At 40.7% G+C, this 27,151-nt stretch overlaps 2 protein-coding genes and 1 non-coding gene across 3 annotated transcripts in view; all 3 read right to left on the reverse strand.

The window, feature by feature from the left end:
• LOC113437411 (IgGFc-binding protein-like) overlaps positions 1-15,600 on the reverse strand; it is a 35,334-nt gene extending 19,734 nt beyond the window's left edge. Inside the window, exons 1-7 of the mRNA XM_026702384.2 lie at positions 15,450-15,600; positions 14,911-15,011; positions 14,052-14,402; positions 11,077-13,131; positions 5,616-5,681; positions 3,254-4,528; positions 166-494 (exon numbers count right to left, since the gene is read on the reverse strand). Coding sequence (XP_026558169.2) covers positions 166-494; positions 3,254-4,528; positions 5,616-5,658 — 1,647 coding nt within the window. The 5' untranslated portion in view covers positions 5,659-5,681; positions 11,077-13,131; positions 14,052-14,402; positions 14,911-15,011; positions 15,450-15,600. The remainder of the gene's footprint in view (positions 1-165; positions 495-3,253; positions 4,529-5,615; positions 5,682-11,076; positions 13,132-14,051; positions 14,403-14,910; positions 15,012-15,449) is intronic.
• A 3,522-nt stretch (positions 15,601-19,122) lies between these two features.
• LOC148124919 (IgGFc-binding protein-like) lies at positions 19,123-26,516 on the reverse strand. Its single transcript, XM_087939923.1, has 6 exons — positions 25,960-26,516; positions 24,371-24,960; positions 23,201-23,771; positions 22,008-22,207; positions 21,449-21,829; positions 19,123-20,644 (listed from the first exon to the last, which is right to left on the reverse strand). Exons 1-6 carry the CDS (start codon positions 26,309-26,311, stop codon positions 20,363-20,365), a joined length of 2,376 nt encoding a protein of 791 aa, XP_087796049.1. The 5' UTR covers positions 26,312-26,516; the 3' UTR covers positions 19,123-20,362.
• LOC148124920 (U6 spliceosomal RNA) lies at positions 22,629-22,735 on the reverse strand. Its single transcript, XR_015744883.1, has one exon. It is a non-coding gene; the product is annotated as a U6 spliceosomal RNA (small nuclear RNA).
• Positions 26,517-27,151: the final 635 nt, after the last annotated feature.

Genomic DNA, 27,151 nt, shown 5'->3' on the forward strand with positions numbered 1-27,151 from the left:
TGCTGATAGGCAAAGGCAGAATCTTTCCTCTTATTTTCCTCTCCAAAAACTAAGCCCCGCCACATAGTTTTGTAGCGAAGCACGGGTATTGAGCTAGTATTAGAATAAACTTTAAAAAGTAATGAGGAATGAAACAGAAGCAGACCAATCCGCTGGAGTTCCTACCATTATTCGAGCATCTTCTTCCCTGTCAATAGTAATACTATGACCATACACTTCGATATGGATTTGCTGCCGCTTGAAAACACCCTGAATGTCCATCTTGCTGTTCTTCTCTTCAACCTTGAAAGGGACAAGTTTTGGGTCGCTGCCGCAATACTGTGCAACACTATATGTGCAAGAGTCTTTAAAATCCATAAAGAGACCATCAAAAGTCTGGAAATACTTGGCTGTGGTGCCCATACAGGTCCCTCTGTACTTGTGGATGCAAGTTGCTTGACCCTGTAGTATTTTGCATACTTCTTTGGTCCTGCATTTGAGCGTCCTGCAGGGATCTGAGAGAGGGAAAACAGAACCCAGCAATATATTACACTGTTGATTAATTCAGAAGATTCACCGCTCCGAGCAGTTAGATCTTAGGATAAATTAATTTATGTTAATGGGTATAAATTTCCTATTATCTCCCCTTTCTGCCCATTGAAACTCATCTTTGAGATTGCTTTGAATAACATGAATGTAGCACTACTGCAAAAGAGGACATGATACAATGTCCTACCAGTCAATGGCTACTTCAGCTTCAACCACAATAGTACAAGAGCATGCAACAGATACAAACTCAACGTAAACCGGTTCAAACTTGATTGCAGAAAGTACGACTTCAGCAACAGAGTGGTCAGTGCCTGGAATGCACCACCTGACTCTGTTGTTACATCCTCTAACCCCCACTCCTTTAACCTCAAATTGTCCATTATTGATCTCACCCCATTCCTAAGAGGTCTGTAAGGGCGTGCCTAAGTGCACCATTGTGCCTCCTGTCCCTGTCCTATTGTCCCCATTTTGGACCTTGAAATATGTCAATCTAATGAAGTTTACATGAAAAGTATTTCTTGTTTCAACTATCCCCTAAAAACCCCTCCATGCATTCCCCTTACATTTGTATTTATTGTGGACCTTCAGAGAGAGACATTGCGGGTTAAAATTACATCCAAATTGTCATGTGTGAAAACAGCTTTGGGATTCCACAGCAATAATTTCTGGGGGAAGTTGGATGCAGAGGTGGTATTCAGCAGGTTCTGACCAGTTCTGGAGAACCAGTAGGGGAAATTTTGAGTAGTTCAGAGAATCGGCAAATACCACCTCTGACTGGCGCTGCCTCCATCTATTCTCTGCCTCCCAAGTCCCAATCAGCTGGGTTTTCTTTTGTTGCCCTGCACAGGAAAATGGAGCTGGAAAACAGGTTAGTGGGGTGGGGAGGGAATGGAGATTTTACAGTATCCTTTCCCTGCCATGCCCACCAAGCCACACCCACTAAGCCATGCCATGCCCACCAAGCCACGCCCACCAAGCCATGCCATGCCCACCAAGCCACGCCCACTAAGCCATGCCATGCCCACCAAGCCACGCCCACCAAGCCATGCCATGCCCACCAAGCCACGCCCACTAAGCCATGCCATGCCCACTAAGCCACGCCCACTAAGCCACGCCATGCCCACCAAGCCACGCCCACCAAGCCATGCCACGCCCACCAAGCCACGCCCACCAAGCCACACCACGCCCACCAAGCCATGCCCACTAAGCCATGCCACGCCCACCAAGCCACACCCACCAAGCCATGCCATGCCCACCAAGCCACACCCACCAAGCCATGCCACGCCCACCAAGCCATGCCCACTAAGCCATGCCAGGCCCACCAAGCCACACCCACCAAGCCATGCCACGCCCACCAAGCCACGCCCACTAAGCCACACCACGCCCACTAAGCCACGTCCACTAAGCCATGCCATGCCCACCAAGCCACGCCCACAGAACCAGTAGTAAAAAAAAATTGAACCCCACCACTGGTTGGATGGATTAAATCAACTGTTTCCACAACCTTATCTTCTTTTTTTCAACAATGGCCGACTTCTTAGAAGCCTGCAGACACAATACAAAGTTGATAGACCCATCCCTGGTACATAGTCAATTGTCAGCTCTGAGATTCAGCTGCCAAGAATGTTATGTGAAGAAATGAAGTGCCGGGTGAGGGAGTTGAACAGTTCAAGGTTATTTAGTATGTCGCGTTAAAAAATTCCAGCTGCAGTTAATTGGTTCTCGTGATTAACGAAGTGTAGTAAGTAGGAGAAAGGGTGAACTTTGTGAGAAGCGCTGGGAATGAGTTTCAGTTTTGGAAATTTCCATAGATGTACCACAGCTGTTCCTAATAAATCAATTGGATATTATGCTTATCTTGGAGTGATTGATTAATTTCTGGATGCCTAACAGTTAATATTATTATTACACTGCATAATATTGCATCACTCTGATGCAACATATGTCAAGTTGATTAAAAAGCCTTCCACATATGGGATTAATAACAAGAATGAGGTTCAATGTATCTGAAAGGTGTCAGGTTACCCAAAAGTCAGTTAAAGAAAGGAAGAAAACATCTACTTTAAAACACTGCATTGAATCTGATTACTGAATTAATTCATTTCCCATGTCTGCAGAATGCTTTAAAACTGTCAACTCATAAAATATTTCTATGGTGTTTTTAGAGTTGCCAACAGAAAGGAAGTGGGGAGCAGTGCGGCAGCTTGGAAATCAAAAGTGCATTCCATAAATGTTTTCAAAGATAGTAACTAGGTGACTGAAGTTTCTGCCACACAAAATTCTAACAGGAGAACATGATTGATGACTCTTGGCTATGGATGTGTCTCACTGGAGAATATGAATTATGATACTCCCAAGAGGTGGGGGACAACCAGGGTCAAGGGTGACAATAAATGATGTGTCTCAGACTCAGCTACACCCAGGCAGTTTTGGACATGTGAACTCCCAATAAATCCTTTTGAAGTTTTGGAAGCTTGGCTCGAGACTCATGATTTAATTGGGAGTAACTGCCGGAATCCTCACAAAAACATAGACCCACCAAATGGATCGGATTCATGTAATAAAAATTCTAAGCCACAAGAAACCCACCACCACCAAATTGCATATTAATCAAACTTAGCGTATTGTCCAAAAGCATCCATTAGGGCTTTTTGTTCACCTGGCTAAGCATAGTGTGTGAACGCAGTCAAGGTTGTGAAGAAAGGAAGAAGCAATTTCCTCTTACCATTTGCACAGACAGCAGGAGAACCACAAGCCTTTCCATTTGCAATCCCAACGCTCAACAGCCCAAAAGGGGAGCTGGGATGGTCTATTTTGTAGATGGTATTTTGCTTTTGGCCTAAGCTGTGAGCAGTCCAAGAGTAATCGGTGCCAGAAACGACACGCCATTGCAGACTACGCAACGGCCTGCCATCCACGGTGAGCCCGGAAGTTTCTGAAGATTTGGCAATGATCAAGGCATAGTTTTCAAACTGGTCACTGCTGTAGATGTTATAGGCCAGGCAGTAGCTGGAGATATCAGGTATAGCCATGAAGAATGGATCGTATTTCAGATTCCCAAAGGTGCCACCGTCGCTGAAAAACATAACTTGGATGCCAGAACTAGCTGAGATGGACAGGGCTGATGTGCCTTGAATGCCATAAAATGCTACTTGGGCAGCCTGTAAAGTCCTGGTATTCTTGATTTGTCCATTCTGGACATCGACACGAGTGCCTTGGGAAACAGAAACATATACAATGTCATACTCTGTATTAAAAGGTAAAGAGGGGACAATGAACTTCATGCCCCAGCTGGTAACGGGCAAAAGCTGCTCCAGGACATGATCACACTGGATTTGCCTCGAGACGCATGTATGTCCACTGTAGACAGCCACCGGTTTCTGGGAGATTATCTTAGTACCCGAGAGGTCCACTTGGCCTTGGAACTGAGCAGCCTGATAAGGTTGAAGTGAGATGGTCAGCTTTCTTCCTCGTAAGTAAGATTTCCCTTGGAAAGTCACAGGGCCTTTCAGGTAGACATCAATTGATGTGGGTTCTGCCCAGCTTAGAATGGCAAATTCTCGATAGCGGTCGGTACCCACATTTGGGGTCATGACATAGTATTCAGTACCCAAGCTTTCCATGGGGTAGACAATAGTGCTGCCGGTGGAGTGTGGCTTGTAGGAAAGGGAAACAATGGAAATATCATGGTCAGCCCGGATGGTGAGTGTATTGTCGAAAATGTTGCTTCCAACCATCTCAACCTCTGGTGGGATTTTCACCGAGAGTGTTTCTCCAGCATTTGCAATGACCGTTACCCTCAGGGCAGGTTGTTTCATGATGATAGTAACAGGTGTGGACTGAACGGAACCTGTGATGAGAAGCTTAAATTCTCCCTTGAACCTTGGGGGGAAACCATTTTGCATGAATGCAGTGAGAAACTCTTTTCCTAATGGGCTTGAAGAAACTGGGATCATGGGGAGGACATTTAACATGATCCAGGCAGGCCAACTCAAAATTCCTAAGCAGGGAACAAAAAGATTTAAATGTTATGGCATTTTAAAATGATCTGAAAACAAGCATGCTTGTATGTTCTCTGGAAGTACGGAAAATGTATTGGCCATTTGTTGAAGTAAGGTCAAGAAAGGAGTTCTCAAAAAGGGGTGGAATCCAGTGAAGATCCCTATACAACTTGAACCTGGTCAACATGATGTGTCTATTCCTATAACTGTAATGGTATGTAGGAAAGACCTTGGTCAAAGATCCTCTGCCCAGGGAACACTCAGATAAGAGACAGCATAGCCCACAACTGAATAATGGGTAGGGCAAGAGGCTCTAAAGAGACCCTCTCTAGTTGCTTGAATGATAAAGGAGGGGGGAGAATAATTGTACTTTCACACTTGCAAGATTGATGTCAGCCTCACAAGGTAAATCGGTTAGGAATTACAACCAGATGGGCTACTTCTGCTTAATTGTAGTGCTACGTTGACAAATCTTGCAAGACTAAAAGCATAATTCCCCTTACCCCATATCCTTTATTGCCCAAGAAACCAGGGAGTCTCTTTTGAGCTTTTACTCTGGCCACTATCCAGCTGCAAGCTACACTGACTGTTATTTGACAATGTCCCCAGGCAATGTCTCTTGGCTCAGTCTCTAAAAGGTTTCCCCATATACCATTACAATAACAGTGATGAAGTACAATGACAGTGATGTATGTACAGACTCCCTGTCAATTATTTCTTTTAATCCATTAGTCCTCTTGCCCTTGTTTATGTTTGCTCCTCTTGTCTATCACTTCTCTTTTCTACTGAGATTGTGTCATTTTATTGAAAGCTTGGGCAGGGGCTACTTCCTCACACAATATTTTTCTCTAGATTGAAGAGAGCATATTGGAAAATTCCAAAGATTTCTTGATTTGTGCAACATTTATCTGGCTAGGATTCTATAAAGCTAGGGCCAGGAATCTTGTGTCTTCTGCCAAACGTTGAAGGATATCTTGTATTCACATCAGCACAGAATGTGAAGACTTGCCTCTTGTGCAACTACATTTCCACTTGTCCCATTTACAAAAGAGAACAAAGGGCACCAGGGGTGGTTGGAGTACTCACCAAAAAACATACCCAGCTTGTTCCAGAGGTTGATTATCTCCATGATTGACTTCCTATTAACCGAAGCTGCAAAATAAGTTTTAAAATTAGCTCTTTCCTGCATTCTGTTGGAAGTTCTGTCTTTCCAACATCTGGCTGTTGAAAGGCATTCAGAGTTTTTATTTGTGTGTGCATAGGTACCTCCAAGTCAGTGGTGGGATTAAAAACTTTTTTAATACCAGTTCTGTGAGCGTAGCTTGGTGGACATGGCTTGGTGGGCAGGGGAAGCATACTGCAATATCCCCATTCCCTCCCCACCCCACTGACCTGATTTCCAGTTCTGTTCTCCTGTGCAGGGCAACCAAAGGAGACCCAGCCGATCAGCTGGACTCGGGAGGCAGAGAATAGAGGGGGGCGGGGCCATTCAGAGGTGGTATTAAGTGGTTCTTCGAACTACTCAAAATTTCCACTACTGGTTCTCCAGAACTGGTCAGAACCTGCTGAATACCACCGCTTCAAGTTAGTCAAGTTAGTCTTGGCTTCTGGCAACTTCCTGGACAAGTCCTTACATTTTCTTGGCAAGATTTCAGAAGTGGTTTGCTGTTGTTTGATTCCTAGGCCTGAGAGAGAATAACTAGTCCAAGTTCACCCAACTGGCTTTGTGCCCAAGGCAGGACTAGAACTCACATCTCTCAGTTTCTAACCTGGTGCTTCAACCACTACACCAAACGTGGCTCTCCATGTTATTATAGCACATTGACTTCAAATGTGTTTGCGAACAGAAATGTGTTCTGCTCAATTCAGCAGTAATTGCTATGATTCAGTAAAAGTTATTTTTCACTCACATGCTGTGCAATCTAAATAAGACCAACAAAAATTTCCCATATGGATAAGATAAATGCTACTGAAGCTCCCTACAATTTGAGGAACATTTTATTTATTTTTGAGTGTATACTGGAGCGCTACAAAACTCACATCATACATAATCTCATTTTTTTTGTTTAACAAATAGAATAGTTTTGGGCTATTAGAGATGGCTCGTCTCTCTCAAATCGTTTATCAGAAATAACAAAAACAGGGCTAATGATATTTTAATATCTTCTGTAAATGTCCTGTGTATATATTTTAATATAAATATAGCCTAAAGAGCCAGTTTGGTCTGGTGATTAAAACACCAGGATAGAAACTGGGAGACTGGAAGTTCTGATCTCGTCTTAGGCATGAAAGCCAACTTTGGGCCAATCACCAGGAGGCTGTGAGTTCTAATTCTGCTTTAGGCATAAAAGCTGGCTGGGTGACCTTAGCACTAGCAATGGCACTAGCACTTAGATGTATAAGCAATAGCACTTAGACTTAGTGCTTTACAGCCCGCTCTAAGCAGTTTTACAGAGTCAGCCTATTGCCCCCAACAATCTGGGTCCTCATTTTACCCACCACGGAAGGATGGAAGGCTGAATCAATCTTGAGCCTGGTGGGATTTGAACTGCAAAATTGCAGGCAGCCAATAGTCAGAAGTAGCCTGTAGTACTGCACTCTGATCACTGTGCCACTGAGGCTCCTCGCTCAACCCAGTTTGGCCAGTCCCTCACTCATTTTCTCAGGGTTGTTGTTGGGAAAATAGGAGGAGGAAGCAGTATTAGGTATGTTTACTGGTCTGAGTTGTTAAAGGCAGGGTAAGAGCCATAGTGGCTCAGTGATTAGAGTACAGTGCTGCAGGCTCCTTCTGCTGACTGCCAGTTGCCTGCAATTTGACAGTTCGATTCCCACCAGGCTCAACGTTGACTCAGCTTTCCAGCCTTCCAAGGTGGGTAAAATGTTGGGGGCAGTGAGCTAACTCTGTAAAACCTCTTAGAGAGGGCTGTAAATCAATGTAAAGCGGTATATAAGTCTACAGGTGAAACTCGAAAAATTAGAATATCATGCAAAAGTTCATTTATTTCAGTAATGCAACTTAAAAGGTGAAACTAATATATGAGATAGACTCATTACATGCAAAGCAAGATAGTTCAAGCCATGATTTGTTATAATTGTGATGATTATGGCTTACAGCTCATGAAACCCCAAATCCACAATCGCAGAAAATTAGAATATTACATGCAATCAATAAAACAAGGATTGTACATAGAACAATATCGGACCTCTGAAAAGTATAAACATGCATATGTACTCAGTACTTGGTCTGGGCCCCTTTTGCAGCAGTTACTGCCTCAATGCGGTGTGGCATGGAAGCTATCAACTGTGGCACTGCTAAGGTGTTAAGGAAGACCAGGATGCTTCAATAGCGGCCTTCAGCTCTTCTGCATTGCTCAGTCTCATGTCCGTCATCTTTCTCTTAGCAATGCCTCATAGATTCTCTATGGGGTTCGGGTCAGGTGAATTTGCTGGCGAATCAAGCACAGTAATCCCACGGTCACTGAACCAGGTTTTGGTACTTTTGGCAGTGTGGGCAGGTGCTAAGTACTGCTGGAAAATGAAGTCAGCATCCCCATAAAGCTCGTCTGTGGAAGGAAGCATGAAGTGCTCCAAAATCTCCTGGTAGTCGGCTGCATTGACCCTGGACTTAATGAAGCACAGTGGACTAACACCAGCAGATGACATCACTCTCCAAATCAACACAGACTGTGGAAACTTCACACTGAACTTCAAGCATCTTGCAGTGTGTGCCTCTCCATTCTTCCTCCAGACTCTGGGTCCTTGGTTGCCAAATGAGATGCAAAAGTTGCTCTCATCAGAAAAGAGGACTTTGGATCATTGAGCAACAAACCAGTTCTGCTTTTCTTTAGCCCAGGTAAGACATTTTGTTGTTTGATGTTGTTTGTTGTTCAGGAGCGGCTTGACAAGAGGAATACAACATTTGAAGCCCATGTCCAGTATCTGTCTGTGTGTGGTGGCTCTTGATGCACTGACTCCAGCCTCAGTCCACTCCTTGTGAAAGTCCCCAACACTTTTGAATGGCCTTTTCCTGACAATCCTCTCCAGCTGCGGTCATCCTGGCTGCTTGTGCACCTTTTTCTTCCACACGTTTCCCTTCCACACAAGTTTCTATTAATGTGCTTTGATACAGCACTTTGGGAACATCCAATTTCTTTTGCAATTACCTTTTGAGGCTTTCCCTCCTTATGGAGGGTGTCAATGATGGTTTTCTGCACAACTGTCAGGTCAGCAGTCTTTCCCATGATTGTGATTCCTACTGAACCAGACTGAGAGACCATTTAAAGGCTCAGGAACCCTTTGCAGGTGTTATGGCTTAATTAGCTGATTAGAGTGGGACACTTTGAGCCTAGAATATTGAACCTTTTCACAATATTCTAATTTTCTGAGATGGTGGATTTGGGGTTTTCGTGAGCTGTAAGCCATACTCATCTCAATTATGACAAATCACATTTGAACTATCCTGCTTTGCATGTAATGAGTCTATCTCATATATTAGGTTCACCTTTTAAGTTGGATTACTGAAATAAATGAACTTTTCCACGATAGTCGAATTTTTTGAGTTTCACCTGTAAGTGCTATTGCTATATTAATAAAATATTAAAGGCAGGATATAAATAAAATAGCTTGTTCTAAATTATTTTTTTTTCTATTCTTTTATTTTTTATTTTTAAATTTTTATTGGTTTTTAAAACAAACATAAACAAACAAAACATAAAAACATCAAATCATCTTCCATGTACGTACATACAGTGTGCCGGTTGGTTTACAGATTGTTTTGTGCTTCCATTTCGTAGTCTTCAATTACAATTACATTGTATATAATCTCGTATTTTCAATCAAATATTAAATACATTAATATCATTATTAATCAATCATTTGACTATACTTTTATTCATTCATGCTTTATGAAATAATCATATTTTACTTAATTTGTTTTATGACAGTTCATATTATCATCCCAAATCTATCCTAGAATCATTTTGTAGATATAATAAGAAAAGAATACATCTTTATATATTTAGTGTTTTCTAAAAGTCTTCATATTTCATTACTATATTTTATTGTCTAACCATTGATAGAATAGATCCCAAATTTTATAAAATTGTTTATCATCTTGTTCTCTAATTTCAAATGTCAATCTACTCATTTCAGCACATTCCAATATTTTCTTAATGATTTCCTCCTGTGATGGTGTTTTCTCATTTTTCCAGTTTTTAGCAAATACAATCCTAGCCGCTGTTAATACATTTACAATCAGGTATTTCAAGTCTTTACTATATATTTCAGGTAAAATTCCCAATAAAAATATTTCTGGTTTCAAATCTATATGCTTTTTCGTCGTTTTTTCCAACCACATGTGGATTTTAGTCCAGTATTTTTTAGCATCCTCAAAGTCCACCACAGTTTTAAATTATTTTTGAGTGAATTTTAACTGTAACAGATATGTGGGATACAAGTGTTGTGAGCAAATAAAGAAATAGTAAAGGGAACAGGCTGTTTATTTTATTTATTAATGGGGGGGTCAAGGATCAGAAGACCACAGCTAAGAGCAATGCCTGAATAAGGGGAGGAGCCAGAAAAGTTGAGATGGTGACCACAACTGAACAACTGAAGCCTAGTTCATTTTTTTTAGGTGTGTTGCGCAGGTTGGGCGGCCAATAAACTTAAATAAATAAGAAATAAATACATGTTAAAGGGGGAGGGGTAGCCACCATCATGGCTTCTCTCCCCCTTCCTTCCTCCCCCCACAAACCCTCACTGCAGATGGTTCTGCTGGGCAGAATTTCAGTATATTGAAATTAGGGTCCCACAGCTGTTTTTAAAAAATGAGCCCATTTTCATCCATAATTGAAGAGCTAAAATAGGAAAGAAGGAAATTGTGTGATTTCAAATGCCTTTGGGCTCATAATTAAGGCTCTGCCAAAAGGAATTTTTCCCCTTGCTAGTCAGAATACTGTGCTTTAAGAGGAAGCGAGAAGGAAAGAAAAAAGAAATTTAACCAGCAAATCTTTCCCAGTCATCCTACCTTGAAATTAAGCAAGATAGGCACTTGCTGAATTCCTGCCTGTTCATATAACCGTTACCCTCTTTTTGTGTTGGTGAGCGAAAATGACAACCCAGAATTATCAGATGCACATCTTGGGTTTTAATGTTGTGTTATTAAATAAAGAACAGGATGGATTACATACCCTGCAAGTATGACTCCCGACTAGCTTGGCCTTGCTACTGACTATCCCATATCTCACAATGGACAAAAGCTACCCATCTATCCGAACTAGCCATCAATACACTAATTAACAACCCAAAGCTCCACACAACCAGGAGCCACATAAACACAATGCATAGAACAGCTGGTGGACATATTCTGGAGAAAAAGAAGTTTCCTGATGATGGACTTCAGCAAAGTCTGAAAGCTTGGAAGAATAAACCTGGTGGTCCTGGTGACTGACTCAGATTGGCTCTTGCAACATTTGCCTTCATTCACGAAAACTATAGTTTCTGAAATTCCTGAGCATGGTTTAGTAAAAGATAATACAAACTTTCTTACCTTCTGTTCCATTGACTTTTGTGCCTAGAAGACAATGGTCCTACTGTAATTCTGAGCTTCCTTCCTTTTACTTCTCTTGATATAGGAATTAATAGCAACTCCCAGAATACTCTCTGGGGAAGAGTTAAATAAGATTCGGACATAAATATATCAACCAACCCTTGAGAGTCAATATTCTTAGGCTGTGGATATGATTCTGGTTGTGAAATGTTTGACCAGTGGGACACCAGTGGTGACTAATAGGAAAACACAATAGCCTGTTCAGATTAGCCTTTCACTTCGCCAGAATTTACAACCCATCATGGCTAATCCTTGAAGAGAGTGTTGCAACTGAAGAGAGGTTATGTATGAATTTGGCAAACCCAGTGTAATGATCACGCTGCCAACAATTTTTTGGCATTTGTAAAGCTAAGAGCTACATCTCAACCTCTTAATTTTCATTCTAGCAGAACAAACTTTCCTGTGGGGTAGATGCCAAGTTCCACAGAGGCACAATAGCCAATTTTGTGTATCTGTGTAAAAGGAGCTTCAGGATTTCCATGGACTATGCCCAGTTGAGGACTCCTTAAGCCAACATTGGTCATTACTACTAACCAACAGCCAACATTTGTTTATCATTGTTTGTAAGAGGGAAACAGGTGGAAGAAACAGGTGGAAGAAACAGTGACTAACAAGTTACTGGTGACAAAAAAGGTGAGAAGAATTATGAAAATAAAAGAGAGTTTATGAACAAATACAAAAAGTGTTGGGATTCTTACCACCAAATCACCTAGAATGATGGGGAGATGATGACCCATGGTCTACATGCGATTTTGGAATTATCAAATCTTTATTATGTTCACTTGTTTGATAGATGTCTGTCTCACCTTTCCTTTGGGATCTCAAAGCTGCATATATATAACACTCCTTCAATTTTTCTTCCCCAAAGCCATTGATTTTTCACAGAAAAGTATCATATATAATGATATAAACTTTATTGGGGTGAAGGCATTCTTGGAGGGCAGAGATCTTTATGATTTGGATATCTTTTTAAAAAGTTTTTAAAAAAACATGGTTTAGGCACCAGTGTCCTGCTTAAAGTGGTGTTAATGCCCATGCATTTTTATAAAAAAAAAATCCAATTCTTAAATCCTGAAAGTTCGTCTGTGACTGTTGCAGTCTGATCCTGTCAATTTTGAAGTTTAAGAGGAGTGTGATTAGCAGAAATCAGATGATAGGAAGGGGGCTGCAGAAAAGAAATCCCGAAAGTGAAATGTAAGGTTATTATGAAAATGCATTCTTAAGAATACATCTGATGAAGTTGGAAAGTATTTGACAACAGTCTCAAAAAAACAAAAAAACCTCATTGGAGGTGAAGATTCATACAATTTTATGGTAGTTTTTCATTTGAAATTAAAACACATTTGAACAGTGCAGCTCCAATGAAACATTTATAGAAATCTCTAGGGAAATTAAATTGCTTTCAGCTAGTGGAAAGCATATTTGCATATAGTATGGTAGTTCTCAAATTGCTTGAGCCATTTGCCCCTTTTCCTGGTCTTGTATAATGTCATCACTTCCAAACCTACACCCTTTTCTCAGACGTCGTTGTTTTACACATGTGTCTCAGTAGTGGCTGAGTCCACAACTGGATCCTTGACTCAGATTCAATATTTGGACTGATTCCAAGACCTTCCATCTACATCCCAGGTTTATAGCTTAACATCACCAGTTTATGTAATAAATCACAGCTTAGGACACTGGGTGAATCCAGCTGTAAATTCTCCATTAATCCATCTGGGTTCATTCTGCTAAATTGCTGATGCTTGCAAGAAAGCTTCACAAAGGCCTCTGAGCTTAGAGCTGCATTAGAAAAAGTAAATGTGTAAAAAGTTCTGCAAAAGAGGGGAAAAGGCAGCAGAGATGCCATTCTATAACTGGCAACACAGAATCTTGTTATCTGTGGTGATCAGCCACAAAATATTCAAGTCAGTAAGTCAAGTGCTTGGCCTTTAAATAATGCCATTAACTTTTGTCTGTGTACTCCCTGTGACTTTGCTTCATGGGATCCCATCCCTGCAAAAATTAAAATAAACAAGACGTGCTTTAGCAGAACTATGCAGAAGAATCAATCTCACCAAGTTCACCAGCTGTCATATCAAATGGAAGACAAGAAGCCCAGGAAACACAATTTCTGACTTGTTTTTTTCCCCAACAACTGTTTTTAAGTGTCACGCTAGCCGAGTTCATCCACATTGTTTGAACCCAGCTGTTGGGGAATTATGCAAGAAACCATGGCTGAACTTGATCATTTTTTCTTTCCAGGTCAGTTTTGGTCACCTAAGAATTTAAAGTGGGACAAAATCAATAAAGCTAGCTGTTTTCCATCCTGACCTTCTGATCCGGCCTCTCAATGTTTCTGTTGAAGATCTTTTCCAAAGCTTTATCTACCCTGAGAAGGAAGCAGATTTATTCGGGAAACTGCCTGAAGCAGCAGACACAAATATTAACTTGTCTCTCTACCTCATGAATTGTGTAGGCATAAAACTTGAAACCTCACAGCAGCAAATGATTTCTCCAAGAGCCTGGAGATCTCTAATGCCACCTCTAATACTGTATAAGGTGAGAGAAAATGGTCATATAATGCAGAGGTCTCTAAACTTGGCAACTTTAAGGCTTGTGGACTTTAACTTTCAGACTTTCCCAACCAGCCCTCGGAATTCAGGGAGTTGAAATCCACAAGTCTTAAAGTTGCTAAGTTTGGGAACCCCTGATATAACAGACAAACGTTGTATTGGTAGCAGTTGATTTCTGACATTCTATTACATTACATCTAAATATAAAGTTTGTTTCCAAACCAGTTGTATTCCAGAAGATAACATATTGTCTGTTACTTACTTAATTGTGGTTTATTGAAGAAACCACTTCATACCAAAAACATGTTCAACTACAAACAAGGAAAACACATAATGGCTTAAAATATGATATGAACTTACCTAGGGAGTCATGAATAAGTAAACAGAAGAGGAACTGAAGAAACATTTTCCTTCATCCCTGGTAGAAGCGTCATCATCAGCCATTCCTTCGGGTCTGTTCCTGGGCCATTCAGTGGGACAGTGATCTCCATGACCCTCTGTCTTGTTCCACTTCCTTTAGATCCGCCATGGTCATCTCAGGGTCATCCTTTATAGTGTCCAGTGAATGGGTATGGGCAACCCCTTCTCTTTTTTCCTCTGATCACTCCCAATGGAAACAGATGCTGAGATTTCTTCCAGCTCATCTTAGTCACATTTTAAGAGCTCCATGTCGGCCAAGAAGATCAGAATCTCCATGCCTACAAAACCAAACTAAAAGATGAATGTGTATTGTTTAATTAACATGAACGCATATGAACACACCATCACTTTTGGGGTCTGCTGTGGAAGCCAGTTCCTGCCCCCTTGATCTATTAACTCTGTGTTTTTCACAATTTTTCCTCTGCAGGCATCAAAAATGCTCAATTTTTAGAAATACCATTTTTAAGCATGAAATTCCACCCTGAATCTCATCTCAGCATCCATTTTGGCATTCAGGTTAAAAAAAATTGGCTTCAAATCACCAAATTTGTTTTTATCCCAAATGGAAAAACGGATACTGGGATGTGATTCAGGGTGGAATTTCATATTCTTAGGGAACACTAAACCAAAGTTATGCAAGTCCAAATGTATGAACATAATTATTCTGTTTATAATTATTACATTACATCTGTTGCCTGCCCGTTACATTGTGGAAAGGGACATTTTTTAAAATTTGATAAAACGGCAGACTGGTTTAGTTAGTATGTGGTGTGCTTTGAAAAAAATCTAGTTTTCAGACCTTTCCCACCATGGAACCATCTGGATTCATTGGAACGACAGCTCCCAGAACCCTTGGACACTGGATCCACTGGATGGGGATTCTGGAGGCTATTTCACATCCTGTTGGGGAAGGTAAAAGGGAATTTGGCCCAAAGAAAGACAGAGCTAATGGATAATAGAAATGAAACTGAAGAGAAAAAAGGAATTAGCAAAAAGATAATTACAGACTTTCCTCACCAAATATGCATTCATTAGTTAGAAATGTGTGGTTCTCCAGCTGTTGCTAACTAGTAATAGCTCCAGCTCAAATGGCCAACAAAGACAAAAGCTGAAAAATTTAGTTCTAAAACATCTGAATTTCTACCTCCATTTTAGATGAACAAAAATTAATTTTTTCCCCCTGAACCAAGCAGCAGACTTAACATGCATTTTCCCCAGATGGTGGGGAAAAGTCAGCAAACTGGCTGGAGCCCTGTTGCTCTATGATAAACAATTTGGTTTGGACATTGGAGGGTAACCAAAAAGCACCCCAAGATACAATCCAAGATGGTCTCTTACCTCCAGTTTTCACAAGGTTGATCCTGGAGAAAGAAAGAAAAAAGAAAGAAAGAAAGAAAGGAAGGAAGGAAGGAAGGAAGGAAGGAAGGAAGGAAAGAAAGAAAGAAAGAAAGAAAGAAAGAAAGAAAGAAAGAAAGAAAGAAAGAAAGAAAGAAAGAAAGAAAGTTGTCCACTCTGTTCTTGACTTTAGCTACTCTTTCCCTTTTATAGGAATTCTGACAACGCCTATTTCTGATTTACAGAGAAGTTCCAGTCGCCTCAAAGATTGGATTTCTTGGCAGAACAAAGGGAAGAACTAAATGGCCTATTTTAGGAAGCCAGCAGAAAACATATGTTTTCTTGGCTCTTCAATAAATGCAAGAGATTGAGTTGATTATACCCTGGAATTGATACAACCATGTGGAGGGAGAGGCATCTATAGAGTTTCAGTTAAGATAGAATACAAATGCTGTATATTTATCTCTCCCAGAAGTTCTAAATAACTTTTAGGGATATGGCCAATTTTTTTGCAAAGTTTGTGCCTGTATTGTCATTTCAACATGAAATTAAGGTATAATTCTCAGAAGGCAATGCTCTCCTCTCCTTTTTATTTCCAGAGTTAAACAAAATAGAAATGTTAAATTTGTTTCGCTGGCATAAAAACAATCACATGATAACAGAATAACAGAGTTGGAAAAAACCTTGGAGGTCTTCTAGTCTAAACCCATGCTCAAGCAGGCGATCCTATATAATTTCAGACAAGTGGCTAGCCGGTCTCTTAAAGGCCTCCTGTGATGGAGCACCCCCACAACTTCTGAAGGCAAGCCATCCTACTGATCAATTGTTTTCAGTGTTAGGAAATTGTTCCTTAGTTCTAGGTTGTAGATAAAATGTTACAAGAGACATCTTATCTTTTATCATGTCAAAATAAAACACTCTCCCCTGTTGTTACAAAGAGTAGATCCCTACTCATACCAAAGTAAAAGGTAGCCCATGGGGTGGGAAACAGTTGGGTCACTCTTTCTATAAGCAGTGCAAAACACGTTACAAGTATCTTATTAAAGAACGACATATTACGCAACTGCTATGCAGAAGAGGACACAGGAGGCTTCCCAGCTTGTTTTGAATCATGGCCTTTCCTCTTGCTGTTATCAAAATCATTCCCTCCCTCAAACAGACATTCTCCCCTTCTGGATTTCAAACTTCCTTTGTTGCTGGGCTGTGATGTTCCTCATCACTCTCTGCGCCTCTAGGAGTCATCAGAAAACTCTGCTGCCATTAAATTCACTGCTCCGGCTGCCAGAAGATCATATTCTATCAACCATTTTTCTGTTGCATCAGCCAATTTTGCAAGCTACTTTTCCGGGAAAAGGAACACTGGTCTTTTTGCATTACTCACAATTCCCATGCAGCTGTCTGACAACAAAGCAGTTAATGGACAAAACTTCACTTGGATGCATAGCCCAGTAGGGAGTCTTTCACAGATAATCATTCAAGTATGAACCCTTAGGGAATTGGCGTAGCTCAGGCCAGGAGTTCCAGGGGTGAAACTCTAAAACACACATTGGGAGGACCCCCTAATCAGTATGTCTGCCCTGAGTTGTTTATCACAGTTTGCCATGGTTATCTCTGCATGTGGACCTTGAAGAGAGTGCTCTTAGGAACCCCCTGGAAGGCTGGAGTATAGCAATTGTCTTTTATTAAATTGCCCAATAGATTTCAGTGCTCTCACAATTGAATGTGGGAAGGAAGAAAACAAGGACAATGACTTGGTCTTTGGCGCTTGAGGGGAGGAGGAGAGAGAATAAAATTGCATAGGTAAACTATTCCACCCCCATTGCAAATGGGAAGGAGGAGAAGGGAAACTGGAACCAGAGTCTGGAACTGGTTGCTGCCTGATTTAGGTAACATACCCATTGGTGTCTCTCAGAGGCAAGTGTTCCGGACTAGCAGGCTCGAAAGCCTGCAACTCTGATTGGCCCGCTGATAGCGGATCATGATTGGTCACCTCAGACTGATCCGATTGGCTAGTAAATGGGCTGCCACGATTGGCCCAGCCAAGCGCGGCAAACTCAAATCGCCGTCATTGGCTGCCTAGCCGCAGCCAGCCCTATATAAGGGGCTGCTGTGGCTGGGATATTCCACTCAGATCTGAAGTCACTAATAAAGAGCTGTTGTTGCTTTCTGAGTCTTGTCTCCATTCTTGGACCCATCCTCCCATATCTAACAGCAAGGAATGGAGTCAAGGAGAACAAGGGCCAGTTAAGGGATGGAGAAAACGCAAGATGATTTTGATGGAATTAAGCAATGTGTTCTGGAAATAGACAAAGAAAGCTAAACAAGGGGTCTCCAACAGGGTGAATGAACTAAAATGATTAAAAAAAATTGAGAACAAACCGAGATGAGATCATACTGGGGGTGTATTTTAGAGATATGTATGAGAACAGTAATGGCATTCCTCAAAATAGACTTAAATGCCATGTTAGTTAAAAAACACACAACAGACAAATCATAAATGCCATGATAATGTGGAACACTGATAAAGATGCAGGTGTAGATGGTATAACTACTGCAGAAATGTTAAAATATGGATGTGGTTAAACTTCAGAGTGGCTAGGCAGTTTTGATAAACTGTATTATGGTAACCCATATTGTACGAACTCTGTATCGATTGATCAATCAATCATTATACGGTATATATGTATGCACACAAACACAGATATTGGCATATAAAATAGTATTTTATGCCCAATATCTCTTACCTCAAACTAGGACTCCTAGCAGTGCCCTATTACTCCTATAGGTCCTTCTGTGATAATTTTTTATTCTGAATTTTTTAGTTCTTTTATTAAAAATTGCATTCTTAATCCTTTTTTTAGGCTCATAGAATTTAGCGTTGCAAAATGGAGCATTATTCAGAGACCCAGTGATTGGGATAGTGGAGGGGTAAAAGAAGCAGTTGAGTGAAATTGAGACAAAGGTTATATAATTATACATATGGTCACTTATAAATCAATGGTTAAAGTGGGCAGAGGATTATTGTCCTGATGAGTTAATTAATAAAATGAGACTTCGGTCAAAGTATAAGAAATAGCAGACCAGCAAGTATATGAAATATGACCAACAGTCATATTTTCAGAGAGATTTCTTTATCGGATTCCTCAGGACCTTCAACAATGACAGAACTTCTAATGTACTATCTTGACTAGAAAAGTTGAGATAAATTCATAGATGAATCTGCCTTGAAATAGTCCACATTGAATTGTATAGAAGAATCACATATCAACACAGGAAGTGTTTTATGACATTTGCATTAAGACATAAAATGTTTTATGATTTTTATGTTATCAATTGTTTTATAAAACTTGCAAAATTTCGATTTTGGGGCAGTCATGGTTCCAGGATTTAACATATTATTTAGGTTAGCCCATTTGAGGTATTTTGGTTCAAAAATTGTTGGCCTACGATGCACCATTTCATCCAATTAAGGGCTACAAACAGACCTTTAGAGAGTTTTACTAGTAAATAGATTATGAATGATATCTAGTTCAGCTGATGTCTAATAATATCGGACTTTGTAATTTGTAATCATCTTGTGGTCAGTGTGAGCAACCAAATATTGAAGCATTTCCTTGTGTATGAGCAATATTTATTGTTTTTTTTAAAAAATGGAAAGCAGTATTGATTTATCGAATTCAACTTTATTACATTTTGAAATGGGAACAATATCTTAGTTGTTTCTCCTTCACATTTGCATCAGTTAAATTTCTGAATGAATTAGTGCACAGAGTTATTGTAATATTTAGTGAATAATGTGTGCTGCACAAGCAAGCAGTTTGAAATATTAAACAAAAGGAAATTTGCCATTTGGGTGGGAGGAACATAGGGGAGGACAAAACTTATGAGTAATTTGCAGTCAGCCCTGCAATTGCCTAACTACTTTATGATTATCTAGTATGGTGAGTAATGTTTCCCACCAATCTTTGCTGGAGGTATTATTAAGTATAATTTGGATCAACTTCAGGCTAAGCTTAAAAATGCAGTTGGGTAGTTTTTTTTCTCCTGCATATTCAAACCATAATTATAACCTATAGCCTAAGTTCACACAACATATTTAACTTCTTTAGCAATAGCATTTAGACTTATATACTGATTCACAGTGCTTTACAGCCCTCTCTAAGTGGTTTACGGAGTCAGCCTATTGCCCCCAACAATCTGGGTCCTCATTTTACTCACCTCAGATGGATGGAAGGCTAAGTCAACCTTGAGCCTGGTGGGATCTGAACTGCCCAATTGCAGGCAGCCAGCAGGCAGCAGAAGTAGCCTGTAGTACTGCACTCTAACCACTACACCACCACAGCTCAATCCCCTTTACTGAATTATATCATTTTCTGTATTTGCACAATATATTCAACCATAAACAAATACATTCTTTCAGCTAAGGCACATGATGTTGAGCGTAAGCAAGATAACCTTGATAGAGATATGCAGGCAAAAGGAGATGAAGTCCTGAACAGGAAGATTACATTCTGAAGTGTCTCAGGCAGACACCTCTCTAATTCCCTCAAGTATAAGAAGAAGGAGGATGTACAGCAGAGTCAGATTTGCAAGATTCTACTACTACAGCCAATCTCAGTTATGGTTTCAGCTTTCCTGTGATTTCCTGGCCTAGTGAGGCTAACATTAGTTCCTCCAAAATGCAGAAATTAATCAAATTGTTCCATTCAAAGTCTTATTCATGATTTTAGAGGTTCTGAAATGTCACTTTTGAAAAATGTTCAGGGATGACATTCAAAAGAAGCTGAGACTCTGGGATATCAAGAATGCTATTTCCCCTAAACAAGTATTTGAGCAAAATGTTGGGCTTCCCTTGAGCTTTGTTGCGGTCAGTCACACCAGACCGCAAGCACATAGGTGAACAGCCTAGAAGCATTTTAAAGGAAGTCTTCCGCCTCCCAGGACTTGAGTACTTCATCAAAATTATTTGTTCGCTCTCCGCTGGCCAGCTTCAAGTCATCCAAATGGTCCTTGTTGAAGTTTCCACAGGCGGCACACAGCTTCCCTCTGAGGGTCTCCTTGGCTGTCATGGTCACCATCCCATCAGGATGGAGATAAACTTGCACTTGGGAATCATGGTCAATAACAATTTTATCTTGAGTTTTCCTCATGGACACAGGGCTGTTCTCATATGGCAGCGTTATTTTCCGACCATTTACCTGGAAAACAAGATTGAGGTAGGAAAAGAGTTAGCAGCCTGAAAACATCCCTACTACCCCCATTTTAAACATTTCTTTCCTTCCTTTGAGCCTACTCAAATAGTCCTCAGCAGCTAAACAATGGCAACTTGGTTAGTAATTGAAAGGGGTTTCCTTGAGGTGGGGAAAAATAAAACTTTCATTTTGGGTTTTACTGATTAGATTGATAGAAATGGCTAGTTTGTACCATCATGGAAAAGTAAACGGTTGAGGGGCAGTGCCTTATTCTACTGCATCAGAGGGATTTGGAAATCAATCTTTTCTCTTTCTCTCTCCCATCCTCATTTTTCTTTCCCCTTCTCCTCCCCACAGTGTCCTACTATTTGCTTTTGTATTTTTGTATTTTGTTCTATAATCTAATAGAATGTTTTTTAAAGTAATTGAAAGGGATTTCCCAGAGGATCTTACAACTGCACCTTTACTGAAAAATCAAAAGGTGTTCCTGAAGATGCCAGTGGCAAAGAGGAGTGTCCATTAATTCAACCAGATTCTAGCTTGAGTCAAGGGGGACTTTTTCTTTCATTCAGTTACTGCCAAATTTAAAATGCAACTTTATTATTAAAATATGTACAAATTATGAAGGATAAAGTATGAATTGTCCTATCAACTCACCAGTGCTTTTTGCATTCTCTAGTGAAGGATTATTCTGTGTGTGTGTGTGTGTGTGTGTGTGTGTGTGTTAGGATTGAGCGTACATTGAAGAACGTATATTAAAGGCTACTAAGTGTTACATTAGTTCTTAATTTGCTCTTGGTTTTCACTTACCCATAACCTTTCTCCGTTTATAATCTGGATGAATCCACCTCGAAAGTAAAAGTAGATAGATTTTCCAACCACCATCTGCTTCGTATAATCCTTTTCGATGCTCACTAACAACCTGAACCAGGAGGCAGAGTTCTGGTCACAAAGAGAAGCTATTTCATAGACTCCACTGCAGGAATACCTCCCCGAGGCACCATCGAAAGAAGTGATATGCGCTTGGGCAGTGAGTTTGCATTGAGCTTCCAGCGTCACACAGCCGTGCACGCCTCCCCGAAGGGCACAGGACTCTCCAAGCTGGCAGCTGCTTTCTGTACACTGGAGCTGGCCTGCTGACTGGCAGGTGCATTTTTTTGTGCAGCCCTTCGAGTAAATGTGCTCGCCGATCTGTTGAGCAAAGTCCCAGAGTTGGTTACAATGAGAAAGGAAAAGCATCCCCTCCTTCCCTCCCTCCTTCCAATTTTTAAATTAATTGTAGACATAAATGCATGTTGCAGGTCCCATAACTCAACAGAAATAGCCCCTTTCTGCTCTCAGCCACATAAGGGAGAGAGAGAGAAATTACCTTGAGATAGGCTCCGCGATAAGTGCAGCCACATTGCTTCATTGCTACACAGTGAGATCCATCAAACACATAGTTCTCATCACACTGACAGCCTTCAAAGCAGGTCCCTGAGCACTGACTTGGAGTAGATAAGGCAGCACAGGTGGAATCGCAAGTTCTGGTACATGGCTCATAATGGCTGTGGGCCGGACAGGTAAGAGCTGTGGAAACAGAAGAAGCAAATAGGTTAACGTGGCTAGGGAATTCCAGGAAGTGAAGTCCAAATCTCCTAAAATTTCCCCCAAGTTGAGAAGCACTGCTCTAATGAAGTGCTAATACTAACAATCACATCTTCCCCGGAAGGAAAGTACAATCTAGAGAGGTATGTTGTCTCCCTGGAGCAAAAATCAAAAAAGTGGTTGAGAACCTAACCAAAACAATTAGGCCTACTACCCTTCCCTCCTCCTTCAAATTGGGACAAATGACACAACAAAGAACTTGAGTACAATATTGAGAGAGTATTAGCAACTAGGCAGTAAAGTTCTGGGAACAAGCACTGTGTTTCCCCAAAATAAGACTCAGTCTTATTTTCTTTTGGGATCCAAAATAAGCACTAGGGTTTATTTTTATTTTTATTTTTTAAAAAATATGGAATGCTTCACAAATTTGTGTGTCATCCTTGTGCAGGGGCCATGCTAATCTTTTCTGTATCATTCCAATTTTAGTATATGTGCTGCGGAAGCAAGCACAGGACTAGGGCTTATTTTTAAGGGATGTCTTATTTTTTCTCATGTACTTTAAGAGTACATGGAAGGCTCACTTCTTCTGCTTCCTCATGGCGGGCAGGAGGTCTTGCAGCCATGATACCACAACCAACCAGATAGAATGGGTGGCCATGTGGCTGTGCAGGCGCTTAAGAAGGCCTTATTTGGGGGATAGGGCTTACATTGGGCACACATGCAAAAAACATGGTAGGGCTTATTTTTGGGATAGGTTATATTTTGGGGGAAACACAGTAATTGCTGAAGCAACTCTGGAATCTCTTTGAATCAGAGTGCATCCAAGCTTGGTTAAGCACCAGAAGATTTAAATGGTTGTGAACTAGATAGACTCAGCCATTAATAAGAATAGTAAGGCAAGGCATAGGAGGATAAAATAAGACATTTGAGGCAGAGAGTTGGCTACTTATGGAAAGTAACTTCCTACAAACTTACGGCAGAAGGAAGAGCTTCTCCAGGCTCTAATGTTGGCGCCAGATGCCTGGCAAGCTGCTACATAGGCTTGAAGACTTTGACAAAGAGATTCTTGAACCTCATCGGTTGTACAGGCCTCATTCACACAGTGTTCAAAATATTCCGTAGGGTTCACCAATGAATGGCAGTCTATGAATGGACCTGTCTTGGATGGGATTATTCCACAGAAGTTCCCAGCTTCATATTTTGTTTTCTGTGCTTTGTTGCAGATGGGACACTTGTCCCCACAGCCATCAGAACAAATTACACCATTCACAGGGATCTTCCAGGAAGCTGCAAATTCTTCCACGTTTTCAGTGAGTTTTCCATTAGCTAGCATGAAGTCATCCTTTGAATCCCCGTTGAAGTTGCCAGCCAGGCCACACATATGACCGCTGTACGTACTGGGGACAGTAACATGAACATAGGAAGAAGTGTCGTATAGGACTGTGAGGCCAAAAGTGGTATAGATAATAATGTTGTTCCCTTCTTGGGTGATCCAGAATTTCCCATCAGCTGCATTCATTGGCAGGATAAACAACTGTCCATCCACCTGTACCAACAAAGAATAAAAATTGGGGATAAGTGCCGGTTTTACATGCGTAGAATTTAATACTCATTTCATATTGCTTCATACCAGTAATTAACATCTTTTTTTCTTTTCCTTTTTTTCCCTGGGAAAAGAATAAAATGCAGCTTCTCTTATGATCTTGCAAGCAGGCTGCATTAGCAAAATCAGCAGAAGAAAGCATGCATGTAACTTTTCTGTTTGACTATATGCATTAAGCCCCTAATCACTTTAATGCATCTATTTTATTAAAAGAAAATAAACAGATATCAAAGCCTTTCCCCCAAATATGATAACGAAAACCCATGAAATAAACTTTCTAATGATAAGCTCTTTACAACTGCCCACCTAGGGAGATTCTGGGTGGCTTTGAAGAAGAGATTGGAAAGCCACACCTTGATGAGGATCTGATTGGTCCTTTTGCATAGAGCAGGGGGTTGGACTAGATCCTCCTTGTGATCCTTTCCGTTCTACAATCCAATGATTCTAAGATGGGATCAGGCAGGTGTGGCCCTTCTCCATTAGGTTACTTTCATGGCTGCCTTTTGTAAAGCACACTCTGGGCTAATGGGTGGTTCACCTACCATTGCCTGCCACTTTACTCCCCTCTGAAGGGTGATTGTGTAACCATGAATGAAGACCTTCACATTCCGGATTCGAACTAAAGGACCAAGCTTCTCGTTCTCTACCCACACAGTGAAGTTCTGGAGCTGAGGGTTGTGCTGGCAGACTTGGGCTAAGGCGTAAGTACAGGAGCCGTAGAATTCAAAATGCCTTCCATCAAAGGAAAGGAAATGAGGGTCACCCAGCGCAATGGCCTTCCCATAGCCTAAGGGGTGGCAGCCTTGAATGCCCTTTACAATCTTGCATTCCTCGTGAGCTCCACAAGAGAACGTTTGGCATTCTATGGTTGCGTTATCCACGCAGATGCACTTTTTCTGGCAGGAAGTGGTGGGAAAAAACTCTTCTCCCAGCTTGTAGTATCGGCCTTGGTAGAAACAGCCACATTTGGCCTTTGAAACACACTGATCTCCACTGCGGATAAATCCAGAGTCACAAGAACATCCTTCCAGGCATGGAACATCACACGTCTGGGGTGAGATGAGGCTCTTGCATGTAGCTGGACAACCACTGCCACAGAGCTCATAGTGGGCATTGGGTGGGCAAGAAATACCTGAAGAACAGAATAAAGAGAATGTTGCTTGTCAAATTAACACAAAGAAGAGGGAGTTAACCTGTTTTCCTAAGCACCGGAAGGCAAGATAAGAAACAACAGACGGAAACTAATCAAGGAGAGAAGCAACCTAGAACTAAGGAAGAAATTTCCTATCAGTGTTGACAATTAATTTGCTATAGGAAATCAATATTTATTACAACCATAGTAACTGTAGTTGCATCCATCTTAAAAAAAAATCCTCAAAACATTGAACTGAAGCAATATATCCAGGAACAACGGGTCAGAGTTCAAGATATATTGCAGAATTATAATTATTACCATAGTAAATACAGAAAAAATGGGCGGGGGGATTAATACTGGGTTTCAACTCTGATAAGTACAAATGTTTTCTGTTCTGTAAAGTTGCATATGGGTTGCATTGTTAATTCACAATCACTCTGGTGCTTAATATATTTGGGGAAAAGATTGTTCTTGTTTTAATATTTTAATGTTGAGCCTCTTTCCTTGTTTCCAATTCAGGCTGGTGATTTCAATTTATCACAGATCTTGGATCAACAGATCTTGGAACATTATCTCGCTTGAACCTGCCACCATTTCAGGTGTGTTGGGTTTTAACACATCTGGGACAGCACAAAGTTGAGGAAGACTACTGTGATACAACTTGGGCTCTTCATCAAATGACTTTCCCATTTCTATTACTGGAGTTAGGCTCTCTTTTATCTCTTGTGCCAACTATGAGCCTTGGTGGCACAGTGGTTAGACTGCAACACTGCAGGCTACTTCTGCTGACTGCCAGCTGACTGCAATTTGGCAGTTCAAATCTCACCAGCTCAAGGTTAACTCAGCCTTCCATCCTTCCGAGGTGAGTAACATGAGAACCCAGATTGTTGGGGGCAATAGGCTGACTCTAAACCACTTAGGGCTGTAAAGCACTGTGAAGCAATATATAAGTCCAAATGCTATTGCTAATCTTTGAATGCAGGAGAGAAGACTTACTGCAGAAGGATGGTGATCTCCACGGCTCAACTTGGATGCCTTGAGCTTGACATGCTGTCACATAGGAGCTGATGGCACTACAGAGGGCCTTATGGTGACCTTCGTATACACAGGTATCATAGACACAATCATCAAAATAAGATTGAGGATCAATGGCATCATAGCATTGCCTGAAAGGCCCACTCTTTCTTGTAAGAATCCCACAGTAGGATGGACCTTGGTAGGTTTGTTTATCAGCATCACTGCACACTGGGCAGTTTTTGGTGCACCCAGAAGAGCAGCCAGGAATATCTTTTATCTTCCAGCTGTTTGCAAATTGAATTTCATCCTCTGCTTGTGTTCCATCTTTCATGAGAAAGTCATCATTTTGATCTTGATTGGCATTACCACATAGGCCACAGAGTGCATTGGCATAAGAGTCCGGAACGATGACCCTGGCGTAGCTGTACCAATCGAAGCTGACACTCAGATCAAAGTCTGTCTTGATGAAGCCGTGAACTCCAGTCTGGTAGATGCTCAGTTTATTTTCATAGGAAAAGGGTAGTTCCACAAAGATGCCATTGACCTGAATTAAGATACAGAAAAATATAGTCAAGGCACTAACAATTCTTTCAATATTAAGAGTAGGTTTGTTCTTGTTATCTTTCGGACTGATCGTCTCCCCTATTCCACTCCATGGGCTGTTTGACAAATAAGCAAAGTAAGAAATCTATCACAATATAATAACAATAAATGTATACATAGCCAAAAGACCCAAATAGGAAATTGCAGATGTGATTTAAATTTGGCACTAGATGAAACAGTATAACAAATAAAACTTTTTGTAAATATTACAAAAACAATTAAAACACTAGCTTATTGAGAACTGAAATAATTTCCTCACTAGTTCTCATGAAATTCTCTGAGCCTATGAACAAACATTCTGTAGATGTTTCTAAAATATTGTACAATATATATAAGATATCAAATAAGTTACTTCATCCTCCCTATTAAACCAATATTCGATTGGGAACTGGATCAAAAACAATAGGGAATGTTTCCCTTTAAATATCCTCACTATGAAATAAGAGTCAAACTACAGGTTTCCAGGATTCTGTATTCTAATCCAATTCCATCTTTTCTTCCCAATACACCTGCCTAGTTTAAAGTTTGAGTCTTGATTTCTTGGTTATGAGCTACTGTAAAAGACTTG

Source organism: Pseudonaja textilis, chromosome 10 (genome assembly GCF_049901715.1).
Source record: "Pseudonaja textilis isolate UNSWEBS1 chromosome 10, rPseTex1.2, whole genome shotgun sequence".
NCBI lineage: Eukaryota > Metazoa > Chordata > Lepidosauria > Squamata > Elapidae > Pseudonaja > Pseudonaja textilis.